We start from the raw sequence: 23,457 nt of genomic DNA, 5'->3' as shown, positions 1-23,457 counted from the left end.
TAGGACAGTACAAGAAGTAATTGGAGCAAGGGAGATTTAGGTTAAACATTAGGAAAAACTTCCTAACTGTCAGGGTGGTTAAGCACTGGAACAAATTACCTAGGGAGGTTGTGAAATCTTTGTCATTGGAGGGTTATAAGCACAGGTTAGACTAAAACCTGTCAGGGATGGTCTAGATCAATGGTTAGCAACTTTTTCCCCCAACAACCCATTTGGCATCTTAACAAGTGTCATGAGACCCTTTTCATTTCCAGTACTACTTGGAACGTCCCTTCCTGCATGAGAACGCCTCTGCCAGCATGACCCCTCTCACACGGTGCATGCAAGGTCATGCTGTGTGGAGGACTTCATTATGAGAATAAAATGGCATCCTCCATGCAGCAGAAGTGCCAAAATGCTGTTCCAGAGCGTTCTGGCCCTGGCTCAAGGGACAGACCCCCACATAACTCATGGCAGACCAGACCCCCAGAGGTCTGAGGAACCTCCTTTGGGAATCATTGGTCTAGTCCTGCCTCAGTGCAGGGAACTGGACTAGATAACTTACCAAGGTCCTTTCCAGTCCTACAGTTTGCTTGTTCTTTCTTATTAAAACAATTTATTTAGGAAGTTGTAACGTTTAGAAACCCTTGCCATGCAAATATCAGAAAGAAAACAATGATTACAGCAGTTAGCTTTTGTTTAAAGAGATATACAGGAATATAGTCCTCGGATCTTTCTGTTTAACACAGTGTTACCATATCTCAGAGTGAACATTATTACAATGCCTATGTCATTTTTAGTGATTTATTGATTTCATTCAATTTTAATAAATATACAAATATTTAACAGACCAGGTATGTCTCTCAAATGTTAATATTCAAAAAAATTGGACAGGCATGCCTTTTTGTTTTTGCAGGTGAATGTACTTTGAGTACTGAATAAAAGGTATCTCATTATCTGTCCTCTGTCTATTTTGCTGGATAGATAATTGGTGTGTTAATTTTTCCCTACTCACCACCTCCCATATTTTTTTAATCATTCCCGGGCTATTTTTCTTTTTCCAAAGAGAGGCTACCTACCAGTAGCCAAGCAGCTGCTAGCAGATGAGAGATTAATTTTTCATTTCCTTTTGTGTCAGTCCTATGTTTCTGTGATTATATGTGTAGGGGCTGTGGTCATATGCTGGTTTCATTTATTTAATCTCTCCCATCCTCCAAAACCCTGTTTGCATAGTTAGCGGCACAAAGCCCCTTCACAGGAAAATGACTCTCACATAATTCTGGTTGTTATAGTTTCTCATTCTCCTATGCCTGCACAGGGACAGCTTGCACTATGGCTCTACCTGACAGGAAATAAGCCCCCCGTTTTCCCTTTCTCTTCCCATCTCTTTTGCTGTCTTTGACTGGGAAGCATGGCACCCTTGCTTCAGTCCTCCTCCTCTACTCCTAATTCTTTCCTAGGGTGCACAAAGATGAGAAGGCTAAAAGATCCAGCCTCCGCCCCTCCTTCAGGGCCCATTGTGATGAAGATTAACCTAGGGGAGTGGAAGACAGTAATCAAACACCTGTTGAGAGCAAGAGGTCTCATTTTCAAGACATTTTCCTTAGTTATGGCATGAACCATCTTTCCCCTGCACCTTGACATTCTCCATGTAGTGTGTAGAGTGGGAACATGTGGGAAAAAAGGTCTCAACTCCTGTCCCAGGCCAAAGTGGAACTCAGTCTCCCCAGAGGACCCAAATATTACCAGTCCCTGAGGTGGATGCAAATCTCCTCAACCAGGGATGCCACCCCCTGCCTTTAATTCCACTGGCAGAAGACTTGGCTTTTCATTGGACCTGTAAAATCACAGCAGTTACTCGCAGGGTTGCTCAACATTTGTGTTCTGCAGGTGGACCACAGAAAAGGTCTCTTCCTTTGTGTCCCCTCTCCTTGAACCTGTCCACAAAGCTAGTATTCTTTCAGATTCTGTCAAGGGCTCTTCCTTACTCATGCCTGCAAAAGTGCCAGGATCACTTCAAGATCTATGGAGGTTGTCACTGTATGACCATGGACATGTTTAAGTTGAAGGCTGGAATGATGAGGAATGTGCAAAGTTTAATCTAGCTGATCTCCTGCTTAAAAGGATCACACTTTGGGGGGGGGGGGGGGAAGGGGAGAATCTAGAAAAAGCTACTAGGAGCAAGAATCCTCTTTCCCAGCTCCAGTGCTTGAGGTCATCCTGTCCTTTCGCTGGGGAGACCAAAAGAAGCCTCTTTGGGCCTCTGGCTCTTTCTTTGCCTCATAATCAGGCTCTCATTTCACGACTTCATTTCTACAGATGCTGTGGAGCTTAGCACCAAGACACTCTGCTCTACTCCTTCTATTTCCTTATCTAAGAAGCCCACCTCACCTCCGCTACCAGCTAACCTCCACTCCTTTGGAGTGTTGCGCACTAAACTCTGCAGATATGTGGTCTATCACACCATCTGGCACCTGGATGAAGGAGCTGGTTACCATTGGGCATGTGATTCAGTTTCTCCTGGCCCTTTGCTCTTCAGGGACCCTGCTCATTCCATGGCTGCCTTATCCTAAAACTCCCTCTCCATGAACTCTAACTGATGGGACTTTCTCTACAAAAAAGCTATCATGTTGCTTCCCCCCAAAAGAATGGGACATCAGGGTCTATTCTCAATATTTTCCAGTCAGTGGTGCAAAGGAGTTATCTCCAATGTGTGTGATATCTGAGGCATATTTAATAGAAAGTATATCACAAAGAACTAAATTGGGAAGAGACCCACATTTCCATCCTACTGGCAATTTGTGTCTATATAGTGATTCTGGCTTTTCTGCCTTGCCACATTAATCTTGAACAAAACAGACGTAATTTACAGGAGAATGATCAGCAACAGGTCTAACAATCTTGGCAGCATATTCATTTTAATTAATTGTCATCATCTTAATATGAAAAGGCTATTAGTGCCACATGAGCTCAGGATCAGCGCTGTTGTGTAATTTAATATCCTTCCCTCATCCTCCCCAAACCGTGTCACATCAGTTTTATTAAAGTGAATGTTTAAAATTAAATATACACAAGTTAAGAGGGAAGGTACTGTACATCTGGGGTCAGGCTTGGGTTATGAGGGATTACAGGTGTCGGTTGCAAGGGTGAAGAGATACATACATATCACATAACCGGCATAGACCCAGATTGGGGTGCAACAGTTTTTCAAGTGTCAGTGGATAAGTGGGCGCGGGTACGCCACCCATGGAACGTATAAGGAGTCCAAGTCAGTATGTAGCGAATGAGTACATGGGTGTGGTGCGTCCCTTGGTTCGTCAGGGAAGGAAGTGGGTTATTTCCCTGGTCGGCAGTCTGTTACTCAGTGTGGTATTGGCGGTGTCCTGTGATGTGTTCCGTATAAATGTCTCTGGACCACCTGATGGTGTCGGACACCATGGGCTGTCTCATGAGCCGGGCGTAGCGTCGACCGACTCCGCAAGCTCTCAGAACCGGCTCATTGTGGGGGTCCCATGAGCCCAGGGCTCCCACAATCAGGGCGTGTATCTGGACCTCATAGCCCTGGGCTCTCAAGGTCTCGGCCAGCGGGGTGTACTTTGACTCCTTCCGTGCTCGGGCCTCGTGGAAGGCCAGTGACCTGTTTTCAAAAGGCACCGTGACGTCTACCAGGAGGACCTTCTTCTTTTCTGCGTCCGTTACGACGATGTCGGGTCGCAGTCGGCTGTCTGTCCCGGGGATGGCGGAGTCGAGGGTGATCTTCCCCAGGGACGGCGGGATGGCTTTCACCAGCCGGTTCTGGATGGCATTGTGGTGGTGCCGCGAGGCTCCGGAGTGCTGCTTGCACCCACACAGGACGTGCGGCAGGGTTTCGTTTGCGTAGCCGCACTTCCTGTGGCACTTGTCCCGGTTGCCGTGGCAGATGGCTCCGTTGAGGGGAACGCAGTTGAGTCGGGCCCTGTGGACGAACCGCCAGTCAGCGAACCTGGTGAAGCTGCCCCCAGGGAGGAAGTGGTTACTGGCGTTCCACTTGCTGGACACCTCGAACACCTTGCCCTGGTCCAGCTTCCGCTTGAGGTTCTTGGCATAGTGGCAGCGGATCGCGTCTTTCAGGGACCTTTCCAGCATAGCTCTGGCGGTCGGGGTGATGATGGTGTGGTCCGGGTCTTTACGCGTGGCACCAGTATTCCCAGCTTAAATTACAATGGTAGTGGATTGCTGCATACAAACAAAACAAGGTGCCTTTTGGGCCAGTGGTTATGTAGGAAATAGTGTAAAAGAAAAACAGATATACGAGTTGCAGTATTTCAGAAGTTAGATTTAGAAGCTGCTGGGAGGCCTGCAGTCAGGAGTGGTGTGAAGATCCTTTCCATCTCTAGAATGTAAGAGGCTGGTATTGTCTCATCACACAAGCTCAGGTGTTAAGATAAGGTGATGGTTGGAGTGTAAGCAGGCTTTAAAAGGAGGTGGGAGTAGAAATGAACCTTTAAAAATGGGTGGTGGGAAATGTGAGTATTCTGACTCTGCTCCACAACCTGCCATGCAATAAAACAGAGCTAATGCTTCTGAGGCCCTAAAGCATCACAGGAAGGAGGCAAGATACTAGAACAGAACTGGAGAAGGGAGGCTACCTCAATGGCAAAAATTAGAGCTTTAAACTAAGGGGCTCTGACATAAACTTCAGAATCAGTAGGAGCATGTTGATGTACAATGATCAACTTAAATGTGAGATGCAGGAGCTAAAAGAAAACTGCTGTGATTGTGAACTCAATACATACTTACCACCTATTAAAAAGTTTAGAAAAACCTGCATCACTGTCTCCACTCAAGTGGCCTGTTATCTCTTGCTGGTGCTGCCCTTTGAGTGACACGTCACTGAAAGGCTCCTATTGGAGTAAGCAGATTAGGAACAAGAGTATCAGATATGGGACAGTTGAAAGTTGGAGTTGCAAGTTCTGTTTAAAAATAAATAAATAAATGGAATGTAGCTGTCAGCCTAGACACTTTGATTTCCAATTCCTTCTTATTGCAAAAGCTGCTTCTTTCAGCCCTCCTTTGTTAAAATGACAGCTCTGTCAGTCCTTTGTTAGATTTGACAGTTTTATGACTTACTCTTTAGGTCTAGATAAGCAGTACAGAAATGTATGTTAACTAAAGTTTGTAAAGGGCCAGGATATTTGGAATTTCACTTATCAGATACTATTGCAGAAGTATTGAAATCAATATACTGGACAGCACCATCTCCTCTCCACCCCTTCAAAGACTCCTCACTAGCTGAAAGAAAAATGTACAGGTAGAGAGTGGTGGCTTTTCTTTGATTAGTTGAGAATTAATAATTAGTCTCTCACACATCTTGAGGGAAAAAATCAATATTTCTAACAGGCTTTGACTATATGCTCATTTCAGTTTTTCTTAGAGTACCATAAAAATAAGTTAAACTTTAAACTGGTGTTTTTCCATTTAAAGGATGTGCGTTTTTAATATCTGACAATAGTCTAGTTAAGTAGACAAACTATGGGAGGCAAAAATCAATACCGAGGCTATATTGCCTTAGGTCTCAAAACATCAACAGCAGGAAATGGTTCCAAAGAGTCCAACCTCCCCCCTGCAGTGACTTTTGGGGTTTTGTTTTGTAATGGGAATTCTGCTCGCTTAACTGTACAGCAGAGAATGATATAACTACTTGTGGGGTGGGGACCATTCTCTCTTCTTAGATATTAGTGACCACTGATAAAAGCTTTTTACAGATGATGGTAGTCTTGCAATGTCATAACTTGAAGCTCTCATTGCACATTTATTTCTACAACAAAAAACTAGTGTTTCATTTTGAATGAATTCTAGTTTTGCAGGCCAGTCCATTTGGTTATGATGAGATCCCTTTATAACAACATATTTCCCTTCCCCCAAATTTACTACTCAACTGTGAAGTACCTGCTCTAATCGTTAGCCTTGGTGATTGGAAAAGGAGCAGTCAATAAGGGCTTGACCCAATGCCCACTGAAATCAATTAGTGGTTCCAGTGATGTGTTTATAATCTCCGGCCCTTATTGACTGCTCCTTTTCCAACCACCAAGTTTTCCTTGGGTGGTGACATATTGGTAACCTGACATACAGATAACTGAAGAGGCACAGTTTATTTGTAATTTTATATGTATCTGATAGAGCTAACATGACTACCTCTCTCCTAGCAAAGATGCTGCATTTGAGGTGGAATGCAGTGTGATGGGTTCCTTCCACATCAGCTAAAATCAGAAGGCAGTGAAAGTTAATAGCAACACTTATGGTACTATTTTATAGTCAAGACTGCTTAGCAATTTGAAATGTCAAATCTATTTGATACTCTCCTACTGATGACAAACTGGAGATGTGGTATAACTGACGTATAGTAGTATCTAATTCCTGGTTTTATACTTAAATCATGGTAGAACACTTAATAGGTAAACATATAGGTCTAGACAGTATTTGGTCCTGCCATATGGGCAGGGGACTGGACTCAATGACCTCTCGAGGTCCCTTCCAGTCCTAGAATCTATGAATATCTTAATCACAACTGAACTCAAGCTCAAACAGCTAATGGTCAATAGTTTAGATAGGGCCTATTTTCAGCGTTAGAGGAGCTGTTAGTTGTTCAGAAGAACATGTACTGTCCCTTCTAGGAGACCAGTTATTAAAGAGCAAGTATTTTTTACCCATTTCAAGAATTTAATACTAGGTAAACTGTCAATCTAAATTCCATTACAGACACTGCTGCTGATGTGCCTGATGGTAGGGCATCCAGTCTCACTAAGCTGCAGCCTCTTACCCAACTAAGAATAAAGACACAGTCAAGCTTGCACAGTACATGAACATGTGACAGACTAACTGCCCCACCCACTTTCCACTTCCATGAAGATGCTGAATGTAACTTAATTTAGCTATTTTCTATTTTGGGATGGAAAAGTCTCCACTACTGATGGTGGGAGTTAAACAAGCAAAGTGAATCAATATCCTAGGTTATAAAACAGTGAGACTACACTGCAGCTTCTATATTGCAGACAGCAGCTGTCTGTTTCCTAGTGAAATAAAACTGTACTAAGCCATATGAGTTTCAACTCTTTAATTGCAGTATGCTAACAGGAGCTTTCAGCACAAGCCTCTATGTAATAAGATTCCCTGAGAGTCACTCTGAAGCCTAAAATGGCTGTAGAGGTAGGGTGAGGCAATCAAAACAGCTACAAGCATGGCTGAGGGCTTTTTGGTTAGAATATCACCAGATTGAATCATCCTGGGCTCTTACAGTTGGTTATTCAATTTTTTGAATTCTCACCCCTTTTGATTTTAAAACTTACATCCCTGCAGTACTCAGTTACATTAAGGCATGTATCTATGCTATGCTAAGAGTCCAGTTACCACACTATCATTATAGCTAATTTGCATGCAAATTTCATTGGTTGTATGAGGAAGACTGCACAGCTGGTGGATTACTTGGCCCAACTCCATAGTTCTTCAAAGCCACCTCTACAACTGAACATAGCCACTCATTCACCACCTGCACATGAACACAGATCTTCCAGGACTGTCATTGTGTGTCACTCCGAAAAACCAAGGATCTCTGACTCACTGTGAAAGGATGGAAACAGCTATGAATATGATTGGGAGCTTTTTCTTTAGAATATCAGCAAGTTCAATCACTGCACCCTGCAAGAGCTAGATGGAATGTTAGAGGCCAAAGATAATGTGACAGTTGATCAGAGGAGGTGGGGGTAACAGCTATGGGGAGGGAGGATAACAGAACTGGTTGTGCCTCCAGCCAGGGGGCAGCTCTGTGCACAGGCTTTGGGGAACATGTACAAACAGCAGCATGGTTCACTACAGCACAGAACAAGAGCCCCAAAATACTACCTACATATGCAGCTTTACTGCTGCTCTATATGGTTTCCTGTTCACTAGTATATGCTGCTTTATGTTAGCATGTTTACTGGTGTGATGTTTGGGAAAACAGTACACAGACACACTGGTGTGAAGGCCTACCACAAATACCAAAATTGTCTGGTCAAAGAATTAGACAAGTGAACAGTTTCCATACATACTGGCATATGGGAGCACTATTACCAGTACCACTCTAGGCTTTGACCATACACAATGCCAAGAAAGAAAGCTACCCTCACTGGTCACAGCAACCCTAAAGAAAAATTAACTAGATACAGAGCACAGATGGTGGATTACTTGAGCCACCTGATACACCTGTACAACAGCATAGGCTTTCATCTACTAGTTACCCAGGTAAAGGTTTTATGTAAACAATATAGAAAACAGGGAGCAACTTTGAACAGTTAGATCACTACTGGCTTGTGAAAGCCTTTAGGTATTAACTTTCAAAGCACTTTAAGTTCTATGCATGAAAAACACACTAGAAAAGGTGGTCAGTAGCATCCCAACTTTTTACAGATGGGGAAAACTGAGGTAGTGGTGGAAGCAACTTACCCAAGGTCACCCAGCAGGCCAGTGGCAGAGCCAGGCATAAAAGCCAGCGTTCATGTGTGCACATTTTTTTTTCTTCAAGAGGGCTAATGTATTTAGATAAATGCAGAAGGCTACATGTGTTTGGTTTAGCTTAAGTTAACTCAGTTTTGTGCTGAGTATGACTACCCCTTAATGGAACTTTGTAGGAAAAATAAATGAACTCCACAGCAAATGTTACTTGTTCTGTTTATTAAATGGTTGAAGCACATGAGCAATAAAAATGGAGTAGGGCTAAGTGCCAGTTATTGGTCCACTTCTACCACCAAAAACAGGTGTTTGAACAGCTACAATTAACAACATACATGGAAAGAATTAGAAGCATCATAATGTAAGCTTCTACAGTATATTACATTAAACTTTAAGCACCCAGACTATTTTCTATATTTGTAGTTTCCTAACTGTATAGTCCAACCACACCAGTGTTCTTACCTATTATCTTTCTGCAGTCCTTTTAAATGCAGCAGTGAGCTGATGTTAAGATCTACATCAAGCCTCATTTTGGCTATGGTTCATGGTGGTGGCTGGAATGTAAAAAACCCAAATACTGTTTCAACCAGAGTTGTTTTTGTGGAACTATTCCCATAGTGAAGGCTTTACATAAATAGGGCTATAATCTGTTTTTCCCTGAACACTACATGTACCATTAGAAATATTTACATCAACATAAACATTTACATCTGGTTCATAATATACAACACAGCTTAACAATAGTTTCTAAACCTCCAGTGTAAAAAGTTTAAATCAGAAAGTTGCTATCATTTCAGTGCATTTTTTTCACATATTTAATCACAAGGAATACAAGGTATTATTTCTAAAATTCATTTTGTGTTACCAAAATGGAATGAAGTTATATAGTTTAGTAATAATTAGGGCATGGTTTTATAGCAGGCGGTAGATTCAGCTTTGTAAATCCACGCTGGTAGTACTACTAGTGTCTAAAGACAGACAAAAGAAAACACAAGGAACCATTAGAGAAATAAAAGCACCTTTAAAGACGTCCACATTTAACCATGCCAAAATATTATTTTAACACACTTCAGAAGCGGCCATACTCCTTTCCCTAGACTGAAGTTCAATCCATTCTTATCTTCTGATTTGTCATCCTGTAAATAATGCTGTCATAGCCAGGATCCATGTTCCAGAGGTTGTAGGAGATTACAATCACAGCTAATGCAAGGCCTATCATGAGCCACAGAATTATGTTGAAGACCACAGCATAGTTGAAGTTGTATGAATATCCTAGGTTATATGAGGTGCTCTGCAGTGAAAGAAGGAAAGTATGGTTTAAAGAAGTGAGACATCTGGAGGCCAGCAGTCACAATGCTCCTGAAGTCAGCCTGCATACAGAACATATTCTCATTATACTAACATTCAGACTGCCCATACCAAGAGATGGATATTTTGCACAGGCAATTCTGGAGTTACTTGCACTACATACTAATGCACCTACGTGATTGGCATCGTAAATGGAGACTAGGTCATTGCACTTGCTATGTTTGTTCATTTGATAGCTGCTTTCAACTACCTGAAACGGGGGTTCCAAAGAGGATGGATTTACACTGTTCTCAGTGGTACCAGAAGAGAGAACAAGAAGTAATGGTCTCAAGTTGCAGTGTGGGAGGTTTAGGTTTGATATTAGGAAAAACTTTCACTAGGAGGGTGGTGAAGCACTGGAATGGGTTACCTAGGGAGGCGGTGGAATCTCCTTTCTTAGAGGTTTTTAAGGTCAGGCTTGACAAAGCCCTGGCTGGGATGATTTAGTTGGGGATTAGTCCTGCTTTGAGTAGGGGGTTGGACTAGATGACCTTATGAGGTCCCTTCCAACCCTGATATTCTATGATTCATCATGCCTAGTGTCTAAGCCACTAAAAGTTTAAAAGGTTGCTACAGTATCAAGTCAATATTCTAGTTCTACAAAATGGAGCAATGCACATGTTCACATTTTTAATAATTCATCTGCAGAAAAGGGGTTTAAAGTGCATTCACTACCTCTTCAGTCTGGAGAATGGATCGACTCTTCCTCACAAGGGGAGTATCAAATGTCTTTGCAGTCACCACCTCTACTACGGCATTCCCACCATAGAGATTATACATCTCATCTGCAAACTGAAAGAACAATAGCTTAGTTTCAGATATATGCAATAGTTAGTAAATCTGACTCTTATAACCGAAGATGCACCAAGGCAGCAGATCTGAACAATCTGGAGAAATCATGGAAGTCTCCAATGATTTGAGTCTACTAAGAAGAATGCCAATTGTGAGCTATTTAGACCATCTCTTTACAGACCACTGGACAGTTGTCCAGGATCCTAAGAGTTTCTTACTGACCTCCTATGGATACATGTGCTCTGATATGAAAGCTGCTATATCCCATTACACATGCTCTGGCCCATGTATTTCCCTAGTTCTGTACTTAATCTAAGATTCCTACTTCAGAGCAATTCTGATCAAATGTGAACATTTGACACACGCTGGACTGCTGTATATGAATGGAATATTTTACAGAAGAGAGCTGTTTAACTTAGTGAATTAAGGATCTAGTATTTTGCCTCACTATATTTTGGCATCAAACTTTGGATACTAGCAAGATGGAGTTGTCTTAGATCTTGATGGACATTTGTTTAGATAAAATCCACAACTGGCAGCCTGCTCAGGAAAGGAGTGAAACAGCGGGTATTTGGGAGACCTGGAAATGGTAGAACTGCTCAAGGTGCGAAAAAACACACAGCACCTGATCACATTGTGCTGGGCTAAAGCTAGAGCTATTTCCTTCACATTTTCAGCCAGTTTAAGTGAGAAATGCCTATAAACACAAAGTATCTGTTTTAAAACCAATTCATCAGGACTTACTGATTTACACATTTGTTAATATCACCCTCTGACTCCTTCACAAACAGCTCTGACCTGCCAAAAAGGCCCTCTAATACTTTTCTTGCTCAGGGGTGACCAAACTACAGAAGTTTGATTTGATAATTGATGGAGGGACTAGAGTTTACCCAACCAAGAGATGGACAGGCCAACACAAAGGAATAGCAATTCATAGCACAATGCTGGATGACCAATGAATGTTGGTGTTCAGCTGTCTTGTTAATATAAAACCAGTACTGTTCACATTAGAATTGTTATTCAGACAGACTTTACAGAACAGTATTTATGGCAGATCTCCTTTTACCTTTTGCAGGGAATCAGCAAGAATCTGAGAGGCATCCTTGAATTGCTGAGATTCTTCCCCATACCGTTTCCCAATCTCTTCCAAGCCAGCCAGTTCCAGTGAATATAAATCTGGGGAGTGATCCTTCGCCAGATGCTTATGTCTAGACAGCTTAAGGGGGGGAAAGTGAACCACAGGGAAAAAATAGGTTAGTTTAAATACTCAGTCCAATGAGATTTGATCACTGATTGAGTCAGCTTCATTTTTGTCTGACATATTCCATGCAGACTTGGAAGTTTGCCAGAACTTGCCATCTTGGATCAGAGAAGTGTCTACAGCTGGCTATATGGTCTTCAAAATGGGAGGCAGGGTAGTAAGTGCCTGAGTAAGCTTATGCCAGAGATCGTTTTAAAGAGGCACATGCAACAAGAGTTACAGTTCCACTGAAAGGGGTCTCATCCATAAACTTAAGGAACACCTACAATTTATGTCAAAATCCTGATTCTAAGATTGCTGTAATAATAGAGAGCTTGTAGAACAGCATGAAGGAAAATGCATAAGTTCCATGGATGCCCATGATTTCCTGTGCTACTAAATTGACCTTTGCTGTGAATTTTAAAGATGAAGTTTATTTTTTCTGCTGCCCAGCTATATAAGCAATATTTCTTCAAGATGTGAAATCTCAGGTGTTTGACAGCGTCCCCTAATCACCACAAAATCCGAGCACCTCACAATCGTTAATGAATGCAGCCCCATGACCCTTGTGAGCTAGGGAAGTGCTATTACCCCCCTTTTGCATCTGGGAAGAGGAGACAGACTATGTGACCTGCCCAAAGTTACACAATCTGTGGGAGAACAGCGACTTGAACCTGCCTCTATCATCACTGCATTTTTTAGCCTTATGTTTCTGGTCTTTGGTATATTGGCAAGTCCTCATAGACTTTAAGGCCAAAACGGACCATCACAATCATCTAGTCTGACCTCCTGCACACTGCAGGCCATAACCTCACGCACCCATTACTATAATAGACCCCTAACCTCTGGCTGAGTTACTGAAGTGCTCAAATCATGATTTAAAGACTTCAAGTTACAGAAAATCCACCATTTATACTAGTTTAAACCTGCAAGTGACCCATGCCCCATAGGAAGGCAACCTCCCCACCCCGTGGTGTCTGCCAATCTGACTCAGGGGAAAATTCCTTCCCAATCCCTAATATGGTGATCAGTTAGACCCTGAGCATGTTGAAAAGACCCGCCAGCCAGATACCTGGGAAAAAAATTCTCTGTAGCAACTCAGAGCCCTCCCCATCTAGTGTCCCATCACGATCCATTGGAGATATTTGCTGCTAGCAGTCACAGATCAGCCAAATGCCATTGTAGGCTGTCTCATCATGCCATCCCCTCCATAAACTTATCAAGCTCAGCCTTGAACCCAGTTAGGTTTGTTGCCCCCACTGCTCTCCTTGGAAGGCTGTTCCAGAACTTCACTACTCTGATGGTTAGAAACCTTCATCTAATTTCAAGCCTAAATTTACTGATCACCAGTTTATATCTATTTGTTCTTGTGTCAACATTGGTGCTTATCTTAAATAACTCATCTGCCTCCCTGGTACTTATCCCTCTGATGTATTTATAGAGAGCAATCATATCTCCCACAGCCTTCTTTTTGTTAGGCTAAACAAGCCATGCTCTTTGAGTCTCCTCTTGTAAGGTAGGTTCTCCACTCCTCTGATCATCCTAGTAGCCCTGTCTCTACTGGAAATACCTTGCCTGATGCATCCTAGGACTGCGTTAGCCTTTTTCACAGCTGCATCACAGTGGCAGCTCGTAGTTAGTCTGTGATCAATCAATACACCCAGGTCTTTCTCCTCCTCTGTCATTTCCAACTGATACGTCCCCCAGTTTCGTGAAATACAACTGGTCTCAAGACCAATCCCTGAAGAACTCCACTAATAACCTCCCTCCAGCCTGACAGTTCACCTTTCAGTATGACCCTTTGTAGTTTCCCCTTTAACCAGTTCCTTTATCCACCTTTCGATTCTCATATTAATCCCCATCTCCTCCAATTTAACTAATAATTTCTCATGTAGAATTCTATCAAATGCCTTACTGAGAACCAAGTAGATTAGCTCTATTGCATTTCCCTTTTTTTTTTTTTTTTAAACAATCAGTTCTCTTCTCAAAGAAGGACATCATGTTAGTCTAGCATGATCTACCTTTTGTAAAACCACCTTGTATTTTATCCCAGTTATTGTTCACCTCTATGTCCTTAACTACTTTCTCTTTCAGAGTTTATTCCAAGCCCTTGCATACAACTGAGGTCAAATTAATAGTCCTGTAGTTTTCCAGATCACTTTTTCCTTTCTTAAAAATAGGTACTATATTAGCATTTCTCCAATCATAGGGTATGACCCCCAAGTTTACAGATTCATTAAAAATCCTTGCTATTGGGCTTGCAATTTCATGTGTCAGTTCCTTTTAGATTGAGATTTAGTCCCACTAAGATGTTTGAGTTTGACTTCCACCTCAGATATGGTAATTTCTACTTCCATATCCTCATTTCCATTAGCTACCCTCCCACTATCCCTAAGCTTCTCATTAGCTTTATTAAAAACAGAGGCAAAGTATTTGTTTAGGTGTTGAGCCATGCCTAGGTTACCTTTAATCTCCATCCCATCATCAGTGTTTAGCAGCCCCACTTCTTTCCTTGTTTTATTTATATGGCTATAGAACCTTTTACTTTTGGTTTTAATTCCCTTTGCAAGGTCCAACGCTGCTTGGCTTTTGGCAGTTCTCACTTTATCCCTACACTTTCTGACCTCCAAGAAGTAGCTTTCCTTGTTGATCCCTCCCATCTTCCATTTCATGTAGGCTTGCTGCTTTCTCTTAAATCACCTGTTTGAGATGCTTGGCTCATCCAACTTGGTCTGAAATCCTTCCCTACACATTTTTTCCCTTTGCCTGGGATGCTGGCTACAGATAGCTTCTGCAGCTTTGATTAGATGACCTCTCAAGGTCCCTTCCAGTCCTATGATTCTATAACAACTCTGTACTGAAATTTAACCCATACAGCCAGCTATGGCTTTTGACTACTTGTTGTGGAAACATGCACTAAAGCAGCAATGTCCAACCTCTTCATCTAGAGGGCAGCAGAACAATCATTTCATTTCATTTCAAGAAGGTCAAAGAGCTAATATCAGGTACATATTCTCTACCCTGTTCTGCTCCCATTGCACCATTGGGCAGCATATAAAGAAAACAGGAACCACCCACAAATCACCTGCTGGAGATTCCCCAGAGATGCTGGAAGGGAAAGCAGCGGCTCAGAGTGCCCCAGCTCACACCAGGGCTGTTGCAAGGGACAAGAAATGATGCCAACTCCCCCCATTTCAGTGGCAGAGCTGATTCAAACACTTCAGTTTAGAAACAGGTTACATCTCAGGGAACACATTTTCAATCTCTAAATACACATTTTATTAAGTCACTTTTGAAGGCCACTGTTCAAATCCCTAAGAGTTACAAATGAATCCTGGGAATTCAGTTTGGACACCACTGCCCTAGAGATCTTCACACATAGGATGTCAGACTTTAACAAAAGTGTCTTTCAAAATTCCCTCAATCATATGTGAGACATATAGAGTGTGTTTGAAAAGTCGTGCTCACCAAGCTGGAGATATCATGCAGGACTTGTAGTTCTGACAGAAAAAGCAGGTCAACCTAGGGGAGACAAAAGTATTTTCTGAACAGAAACTGAAGATGAGGCAGCCTAATTTTGTTGCACATCTCAGCAGTAGCTTCCCCCCCCCCCCCCTGCAGTGCTTGTTACTGGGTCAAACAATGCCCAAAAATCAACCACCATTTTCTAGTACTTAAATATTGAAACTTGGGGAGCAACTTCCCCCTTAGACAACAAGGAGATGAAAAACGAATGAGCATATTTCTTAAACTGAACTCACAAAAGTAGATCAGAGGCAGTTTAATAAAAGCAGTATTCATCGGCCACTGTTTCTTACCTCATTGTTTCTGCTGAGAGAGTTGAGGGGAATTGAACTGAGAATGGAGTTATCCTGGAAAAGGCGGTTCCGTAGCTGTCGCAGCGTGACGGAAAGATCTTCAAATACAGAGTTTGCCTTTCCCACCATATAAACTCTCTGTAAGAACAGTCATTGTGTAATATGAGGATAGTTCAGTTTTGGATTTTTCAAACTTCATAGATTAATTCCATTACACATGCAGGTGCTTTTGTAATACAAGATGTTCATACAGCCAAGAGGTTTAAGCACATCAGTTCCCAATTGTGTGGTTTAACTCTTATTTCAAATGGTTTAGGAGATGAATCAATACTCACTTCCTCACTGGGAGCCAACTGCAAGACTACAGGGGTTTCCTCAGAGAACAAGGTGTGAATAGCATTTGCAACACTGTCAAGACTGAAAGGAACAGCCTGAAAAACAATAAAGCTCTAATAAGGAATTCTGGCCAAAATGGGGCTAAAGCAACATGTAGATAAGGATGGAAATTCCTTGGGACAAGAACTGTGACCTTCTATTTTGTGCATTGATTACATACTTATGCTCAGAGACATTTATACAACAGCCTGCATGCAGCCAGTCTTAATTGATAAAAGTGCAACAGATGTGTCTGTATTCATTGTGGGCATGGTATCAGCATTTTAATACTTTCCCCAGAAGTTTACAAAAGGGGAACAATTTTAGAGTCCCTTGTTAAATACAAAATTAACCTTATTAAATCGTATTAAAAATGAAGATGCAAAAAGGAAAGGAATGCATACTATCCACCCTACAGCAAAGATGTTTTCTATAAAAGAAAATGCCAGCTTCATACGCTCATGTTAAATCTACAAGGGGTACTAGGAAATTCAGAGTAAGGGTTCCCAAAGCAACCAGTTCAATGCTAGACAATGTGAAAATATAAACTGTTTAGTTGTGTCAAGATAAAGACATTCCTTGAGGGATGTTGGAGAGGCACATGACTTATGAAGAGATAAATGACAAATTTAATAAATTTGTATTAGTTTTGTTCTCAAGAACAGCTGAACTTTGCAAAGTTTTAGTCACCCATTCACTTTTGATGACTGAGTAAAATATTAACTACTTGATCATTATGATAAAGGTGAAGTAGTAGGTCTTCTACCTACAAAAAAACATTTCAGGATGATTTTGCAAAGGTTGACTGCTCTTTTAGGAGTCTGTAGGGGTATTCAGAGTTGATTCGCTTTCATCTTCAAAAGGAAAAATTTTCCAGAGCGGAGGAAAAATGAGTGAAATTGATTGGGAGGAAAAGTTTAGACAGAGAAATGTGAATGAAAATTGAGAGTTCTTAAAGAAGAGTTTATTAGATGGCCAAAAAGACATGATTCTACAATCAAGAACGAAGACAACTTTGGCTAAAAGCCCATCCTGGTTCAGTGGCACAGTGATGGCAATAATTAGAAATTTAAAAGCAATACGTAAGTAGAAAAAGGAGGAAATAGATATAAATTAGAAGTTATTTGGTATAGAAAATGTATGAGGGAAGGTAAAGACACTGGGGAAAAATCTGGCTGGCAAGGTTAAGAACAATAAGAAATTAAAGCTTATTAGGAACAAAATAAATTCTAACAACGGAATAGCTCATTACTAGACAGATGGTTAAATTGTTAATGATGGTATAAGTAAAATAAATATTTCTGTTCTGTATTTGAAAGAAGCAGGATGATGTACTCTTATCACATGAGGATGATGAAGTACTTTCCAGTCCATTAATAACTAAGGAGGATGTTAAACAATCATCTATTAAGGATAAACAATTTGTAACCACCAAACCTAGATTATATGCACACAAGAAGCCTGAAAGAGTTTGCTGAAGAGATCTGGTTTGCTAATGTTAATTTTTAATAAATCTTGGAATACTGGGGAAATTCCAGAAAATTGTAAGAGGACTAATGTTGTGCCAATATTCAAAAAGGGCAAGCGGGATGACCTGGATAACTATGCACCAGTTACCCTGACATCAATCCTGGGGAAAAGAATGGAAAAGCCAATACAGGATTCAATTGATAAAGCATTAAAGACTAGGAATATTTTAATGCCAGTCAACTTGATTTTATAGAAAATAGATCTCAAACAAACCTGATTTCATTCTTTAATGAAATTACAAGTTTGGCTGATAAAGTTAACTACACATTTGTAATATACTTCGACTTTGGTAAAGTGTTTGACTTAGTACCACACGACATTCTGAGTACTGATATTGTAAAGTGTCATTTTTTAAAAGTACATGCGAAATGGATTAAGTATTTTCACACGGAGAAGACACCATGTATACTAAAGGGTTCTAATCTAGCAGAGAAAAGCATAACATGAACCAATAACTGGAAGTTGTAGGCGGGCAAATTCAAATTGGATGTGAGGCACAATTTTTTTTTTTAATTTTTTTTTTTTTAAAACAGTGACAGCAATTTAACATTGGCACAAACTACCAGTGGAAGTGGTGGATCCTTCACTTCTTGAAGTCATCAAAACAAGACTAGATGCCTTTCTGGAAGATGTGCTTTAGCCAAACACAAGTTACTGGACTCAATGCAAGGGTAACTGAGTGAAGTTTACCATCCTGTGATTTCCAGGTCAGACTCGATCTAACGGTCCCTTCTGGCCTTAATTCTCTGACTACATGAAAAGCTATGTGAAATATAAAAAGCGTAACTGGTGAAAGGTTAGCTTTTGGGATTTTTTTCGAACACCAAGCAATACTTTCAGTATTAACAGAAGTATGAGTAACAGCCACATATACAAAAAAATTGCAGATACTTACATTCTCAACAGGGTAAGAAATTCCATCTTTAGGCATTGCCAGCTTGTCTACTCCCTTCACAGTCACCAGAACAGTAGCTCGAGGACGATGAAATATATCACCCACTGCAAGCCCAGGCCAGGAAAGATCCTGGTAACAAAATTTAAAAGCAAACACTTTTGCTTAGCTTGAAATCAAAGGAAGAAAAAAAACAGATCAAACTATATCAAATGGTTAATGTAGAGAATTTGCAGTGTTATCAATGAATCTTTATAGGAGAACCCACTGGAAACTAAGTAGGGAGTCTAAAAGCTTGAAAGGATCTCCTCCCCTCCCCCCCCCGAAGTTTCTTTGTTAATTCTCTTAACAGCAGGCCCTCCATAACATTAATGTAAGAAAAAGTGTCATTCACATACTGTACAATGTTGGCTTATTAAACTGCCTATGTGGCTACTGAACCAAGTTTCACAGTCAAGACTGCTACATTCCACAAGATTCACTGAGAGAGTCCATTTTCTAGTGATATTAAAAGCAACTTCCCATGATTTGAAGGAAGTAGCAAGCTTCTCTAGTATGCAGCTAGCTGGAGGAATATTTTTATTCAAATATATGCTTGTTATAGACCAATAATATTTAGCCACAATGGAAAAATACATTGCCTGGATGTTTCTGGTACAACTATAAACAATAAAGGCTAATGATTCTGACATTTAAGTAGAAGTAATTAGGCTCTAAAGCAGTGGAAGGGTTCTGCAACACAGACAGATGCTTTGGCAGCTTATTAAGAGCAAGAGCTGAGTCTGTTTTGCATGTAATTGTATATCCGCAGAATTTACATGAACGTTGACCAGGATATTTTTCACCCACAAAAAAAAAAAAAAAAAGTTACTCAATACAGGTGGCAATTTTACAAGACCAAGCTAAATGCATTTTAAAATTAACAATGTTTGCTATGACCTATATATTCCTTATAGGGGAAAGAGAAATTGATTGAGATCCCCATTAAGAGAAAAAAAGATTATTAGTTTTATCCTCCCCTACAGGGAGAGAACTGCAGAAGGATTAGTTTTGGAGACCCCTATTTTAACATTTCAGCCTGTTCAGCAAATGGGGAAGTTCAAACCTTTTAGGTGTTTCAGGTTGTCCGATAACTTAACAGTGCATTAATACAGACAATGATCCCTTTTTAAAAAATTAAAGTTTGAATGCCAGAGAGTCTGAAGGTGGAACCCTAAAACTCTCCTACAGCGCAGTTTCTATTCTCCTAGATTATGATTCATGTTCAAGACCACAAATTAAGGCTCCAATCCTACAATGAGCTCCCCACAGCTGCAGGAGTCTGCATGTATGGAGTTCATCATCGGATCAAAGCCTTAATCATGACACTGATATCTAATTTCACTTTGTGTTTTTGTTTTTTTGAGTGGAGGAATAGCTAGCTGTAACACAATTTGGAGGGTTCTCCTTCCCTACACTCTTCTGACACTTTGTTCTTTATGGGGGGAGGGGTATGGGGGCTGCTAGTTCTGGACAGTCCCAAGGGCCCTCACAGTTAAGCAGGGACCACCTAGCTTAGAAGAAGGAATAGACTGCTGAACAGAATAAGTTTTCCATTTCATATCACAGATACCCCAGGAAAAGCAGCATGGTGAAAATCAAGTTGCCTAGTTGGCCAAAAAGCATTTGATTTTACCTTGTGCCTCAAGCGGACGTTCAGTGCACGTAGTACATAATCAGTCCTGCTTTGTTTAATGGAAAAACCACTAAAACTATTCTTAAGAAGTTCTGCTCTTAGTTTCAAGACCGCAAGTGTAGTTGCCTGTTAACAGGGTATTTTCATAGTCCAAAAGATAGGACAGAAGAGGCCCTGTAGACATTTTATTATTAATCATTTAAATTGCAGTTAACCCTTTAATAACAGTTTCACTGTAGAGAAGGAAGAACACAAGTTAGATTCCCAAGGTTTCTGAATTTCCTCTTACTGGTCTGTTTTATAGTTCCTACTTTATTTCCAGCACATTTTATAAAATCTGTGTACCACAACTATAATTCAAAACTCTCAGAAACAACTAATCTGAATTTTACATTTTACAGCTTTTTCAAAATGAAAACTGAAACATACTTCTTCAACAGAAAAGCCCATGGATAATGCAGCTATGTCTGGGATCCGCTCCCCTGGTATTGGCCAACTTCCATCTCGGAAAACAACAGATTGGGGTGATCGTAAGACACTAAACTCATCACCGGAGACACCTAAAACAGAAATATTATTGACAGGCAAGTCTGGTAAAGCAGGAGTTTCTTAAAACCCTGTGAAGCAGACGTGGATTGCAACAACCTCTTCTTGATTCTCAGCCTTCCAGTGCACAGATCTACCAAGTTAAGAGAGAGAGCTGAAGAGAGCCATTAATTTCAATGTATTAGGATGCAATGGATAATTCCAGTACAGAGTTATGTATAGACAAATTGAGGTATTAAACAAAAATCAAGGCATGAAAGAGGTTCTATTAGTAAATTATTAAATTAGTTATACCATTTTGACCTTGGGGGAAGAGGGGTATGCTCCAAAACCTGATTCTGGGTCATAAATTCCAGGCAGGTGTTGACAGTAAATATAAGCCATGATATGACATATTCACACCAACTGAACAAAGTGTATTCTCAAGAATTTCATGTTGTTGCTCTCAAAACAATGACATGCAGAAGAACAGAGGAATAGGTCAACCTACAGTCATTTGCCAAAAATTCAAGCACTTTTTTATCGATGGCAGCTCATCCTGCTGAACAGCTGCAATTTTAACAGAGTAACGACCCTCATTTCTAAAGACTTTTTCCGGATCAATATGGGTGGGGGCAATTTATAGACTAACAATAATAATATTGGTAGCCTGTCAGCCTTAACATGTTTCTTTACTACTTTACAGGCTACAAGACACTCACGCAATTTACTCTGGACAATTTGGTTTAGAGATGGTATCTGATTTAGAGCGGCTTCTTTTTTAAACCCAATTTTCCTTGCTAGGTTGACAGGCACAAATAGTTAAGTTACTTGCTCAAGGTCACAGTGAACAAAACTGCATTTGAACTCAGGAGCCAACCATTTTTCCAGCTACGCTATAATCATTTGACCAAAAATGACTCATGGGGGCTACACATTCTGGGAAGCCTGGAACACAATTTTGAGTTGCAATTCATCAAGCATATTCCTATCCAAACACAGAAGGGTAATGTAATCCTAAGGAGTCACCTTATGGGTCAGGTGGTAACTCTTTGCAGGACCAGAAAGTTCTGGCATTAACCACAACTGACACTTTGGATCACACCCTAGGACACTGATGTCCAACTTGTGGCCTTCATGGGCAGTTGTGTGAAAGGAGAATATCTGTGTCCCACAATTGTTAAACTTTTTGAACCAAGCCCATCGGTCCGCCAAAGCGGTAGGGGAACCGCCTCCCCCGCAGCACCTCCGAGGAGAGCAGGGAAGGCTCCCAGCAGCTGCTGCAGAGAACGGATGGGCATCGAGTCCCCAGCCGATGAAGCTGGCGAGGCGCTAGGAACTCGAGGATATCGCCACAAACCCCAGCGCCAAACCAGGCTCCGGGCAGCGCCGGCGTGTGGATGCGGCTACCCGGGCAAGCTCCGCGGCGCAGCCGCCCCCGCGGGGAGCTGCCCCTCGGCCGGGACAGCGACCAGACACCGGCCGCCGGCGCTGCCCAGTCACAGGGCAGCGGGAATAACCGCGGAGGGGCGGTCACGGGCGCGGCCCGGGCGGATCCCACCGGCCCCGTCAGTCAGCGGGAGCCGCGCAGTGACTGAGCTGGGCCGGGATCCTGCCGGGCAGCGCCGGCGCCACAGCGTCACGAGACACAAGCAGCAAAGCGGCACGAGCCCCCCTCCCCCCAGCTCCGCCTCGCGCCGGACCGCGGCCCCCCCGAGCTCGGGAAGCAGCGCCCCGGAACCCGGGCGCCGGAGGCGGCTCACGAGGCAGCGGGCGGCTGTTTAGCCGCTCGTCAGACTCGGTTACCGCAACCGCGCCCCGCTCATCCCGAGAGCCGCCCCTCCCCCGGGCCCCGCGCTCTGCCGACCCCTCCCCCCTTACCAGCCAGGCACGCCGCTGCCAGGGCCCAAAGCATCATCCCGGCCCGCGCCATGACTGCACAGCCACGGCCCGACAGCTGGGAGACTGGGGAGAGGGACGCCCGGGCCGTACACCCTCAGCCCCACAAACCCCGCCCTCCCGCGATTGCTGACTGACAGTCCCGCCAGCCACTCACAGAGCGCCCATCTGGTAGGTCCGAGGGGCAAGGGGTGGGACTATGTTTTGAGTGACAGGGGAACTGACCACTCATAGTGTGAGAGTTCACTTCCTCTCCCCGTGCGTCACTGCCCCGGAACTGACCGGCTAGTCCCGAGTCCGGGCAGGAGGCGGGGCTTTTGCTTGACTGATACCCAGCCTGGCCGCTCACAGAGTGAGGGGTCTTTGCATAGCGGCCTCGTTACCGTCTGGGAGCGGGTAAGGGGCGGGGTCTCTCCAGCAGCAAGTGAAGTCTACTCATAAGTGGCAACTGCTGTGACCACTCACAATGCGGGAGAGCTACCCCCTCCCCCCCAGCGTGCCCAATCCTAGCCCACGTGACAGCCTTTGCAGGAGGCGGGGCCTGGCATATATCGGATTGACAGTTAAATTGACCACTCACAATGTACGGGATCGCTGCTCCACCCTCTTCCACACGTATATGAGGAGACAGGCCCAGCATCCTTGGTGGCTCTGTGCACGCAGCTAAGCTGGCTGCCTTTGGTGCAGCAGCGCTGATACTGGAAACCATGGGGTTGGTATTACTATCTCAAGCCAGGGGGTGTGGCAGTAATCCTAGCTCCAGCACCATTGGCAGAGTATAGCAGCCCCCTCCCCACCTGGCTATGGAGCCTGCTCTGGGAGCAGGGGCTCTCCAGCCCTGGCTGTGTGCCTCAGCGACTCCCTGCTCACCCCAGGGTGATGTGGGTGACAATTGCGTTGCTGCTGCTCTGCCCCCTGC

The 23,457-nt window shown here is 42.6% G+C and overlaps 1 protein-coding gene across 1 annotated transcript; it reads right to left on the bottom strand.

Annotated features, from left to right (window-relative positions):
• Window positions 1-8,652: 8,652 nt before the first annotated feature.
• On the bottom strand, window positions 8,653-22,593 carry LOC113406340 (renin receptor-like). The gene is made up of 9 exons (XM_026650645.2): window positions 22,521-22,593; window positions 20,544-20,674; window positions 18,443-18,571; window positions 15,978-16,073; window positions 15,643-15,780; window positions 15,293-15,346; window positions 11,651-11,800; window positions 10,468-10,584; window positions 8,653-9,736 (listed from the first exon to the last, which is right to left on the bottom strand). Exons 1-9 carry the CDS (start codon window positions 22,570-22,572, stop codon window positions 9,551-9,553), a joined length of 1,053 nt encoding a protein of 350 aa, XP_026506430.1. The 5' UTR covers window positions 22,573-22,593; the 3' UTR covers window positions 8,653-9,550.
• Between the last annotated feature and the right edge of the window lie 864 nt (window positions 22,594-23,457).

The sequence above is a fragment of the Terrapene carolina genome, unplaced genomic scaffold, assembly GCF_002925995.2.
Source record: "Terrapene carolina triunguis isolate 2854851 unplaced genomic scaffold, T_m_triunguis-2.0 Scaffold26, whole genome shotgun sequence".
Taxonomy (NCBI): domain Eukaryota; kingdom Metazoa; phylum Chordata; order Testudines; family Emydidae; genus Terrapene; species Terrapene triunguis.
This window is presented reverse-complemented; position numbering and strand designations above follow the sequence as displayed.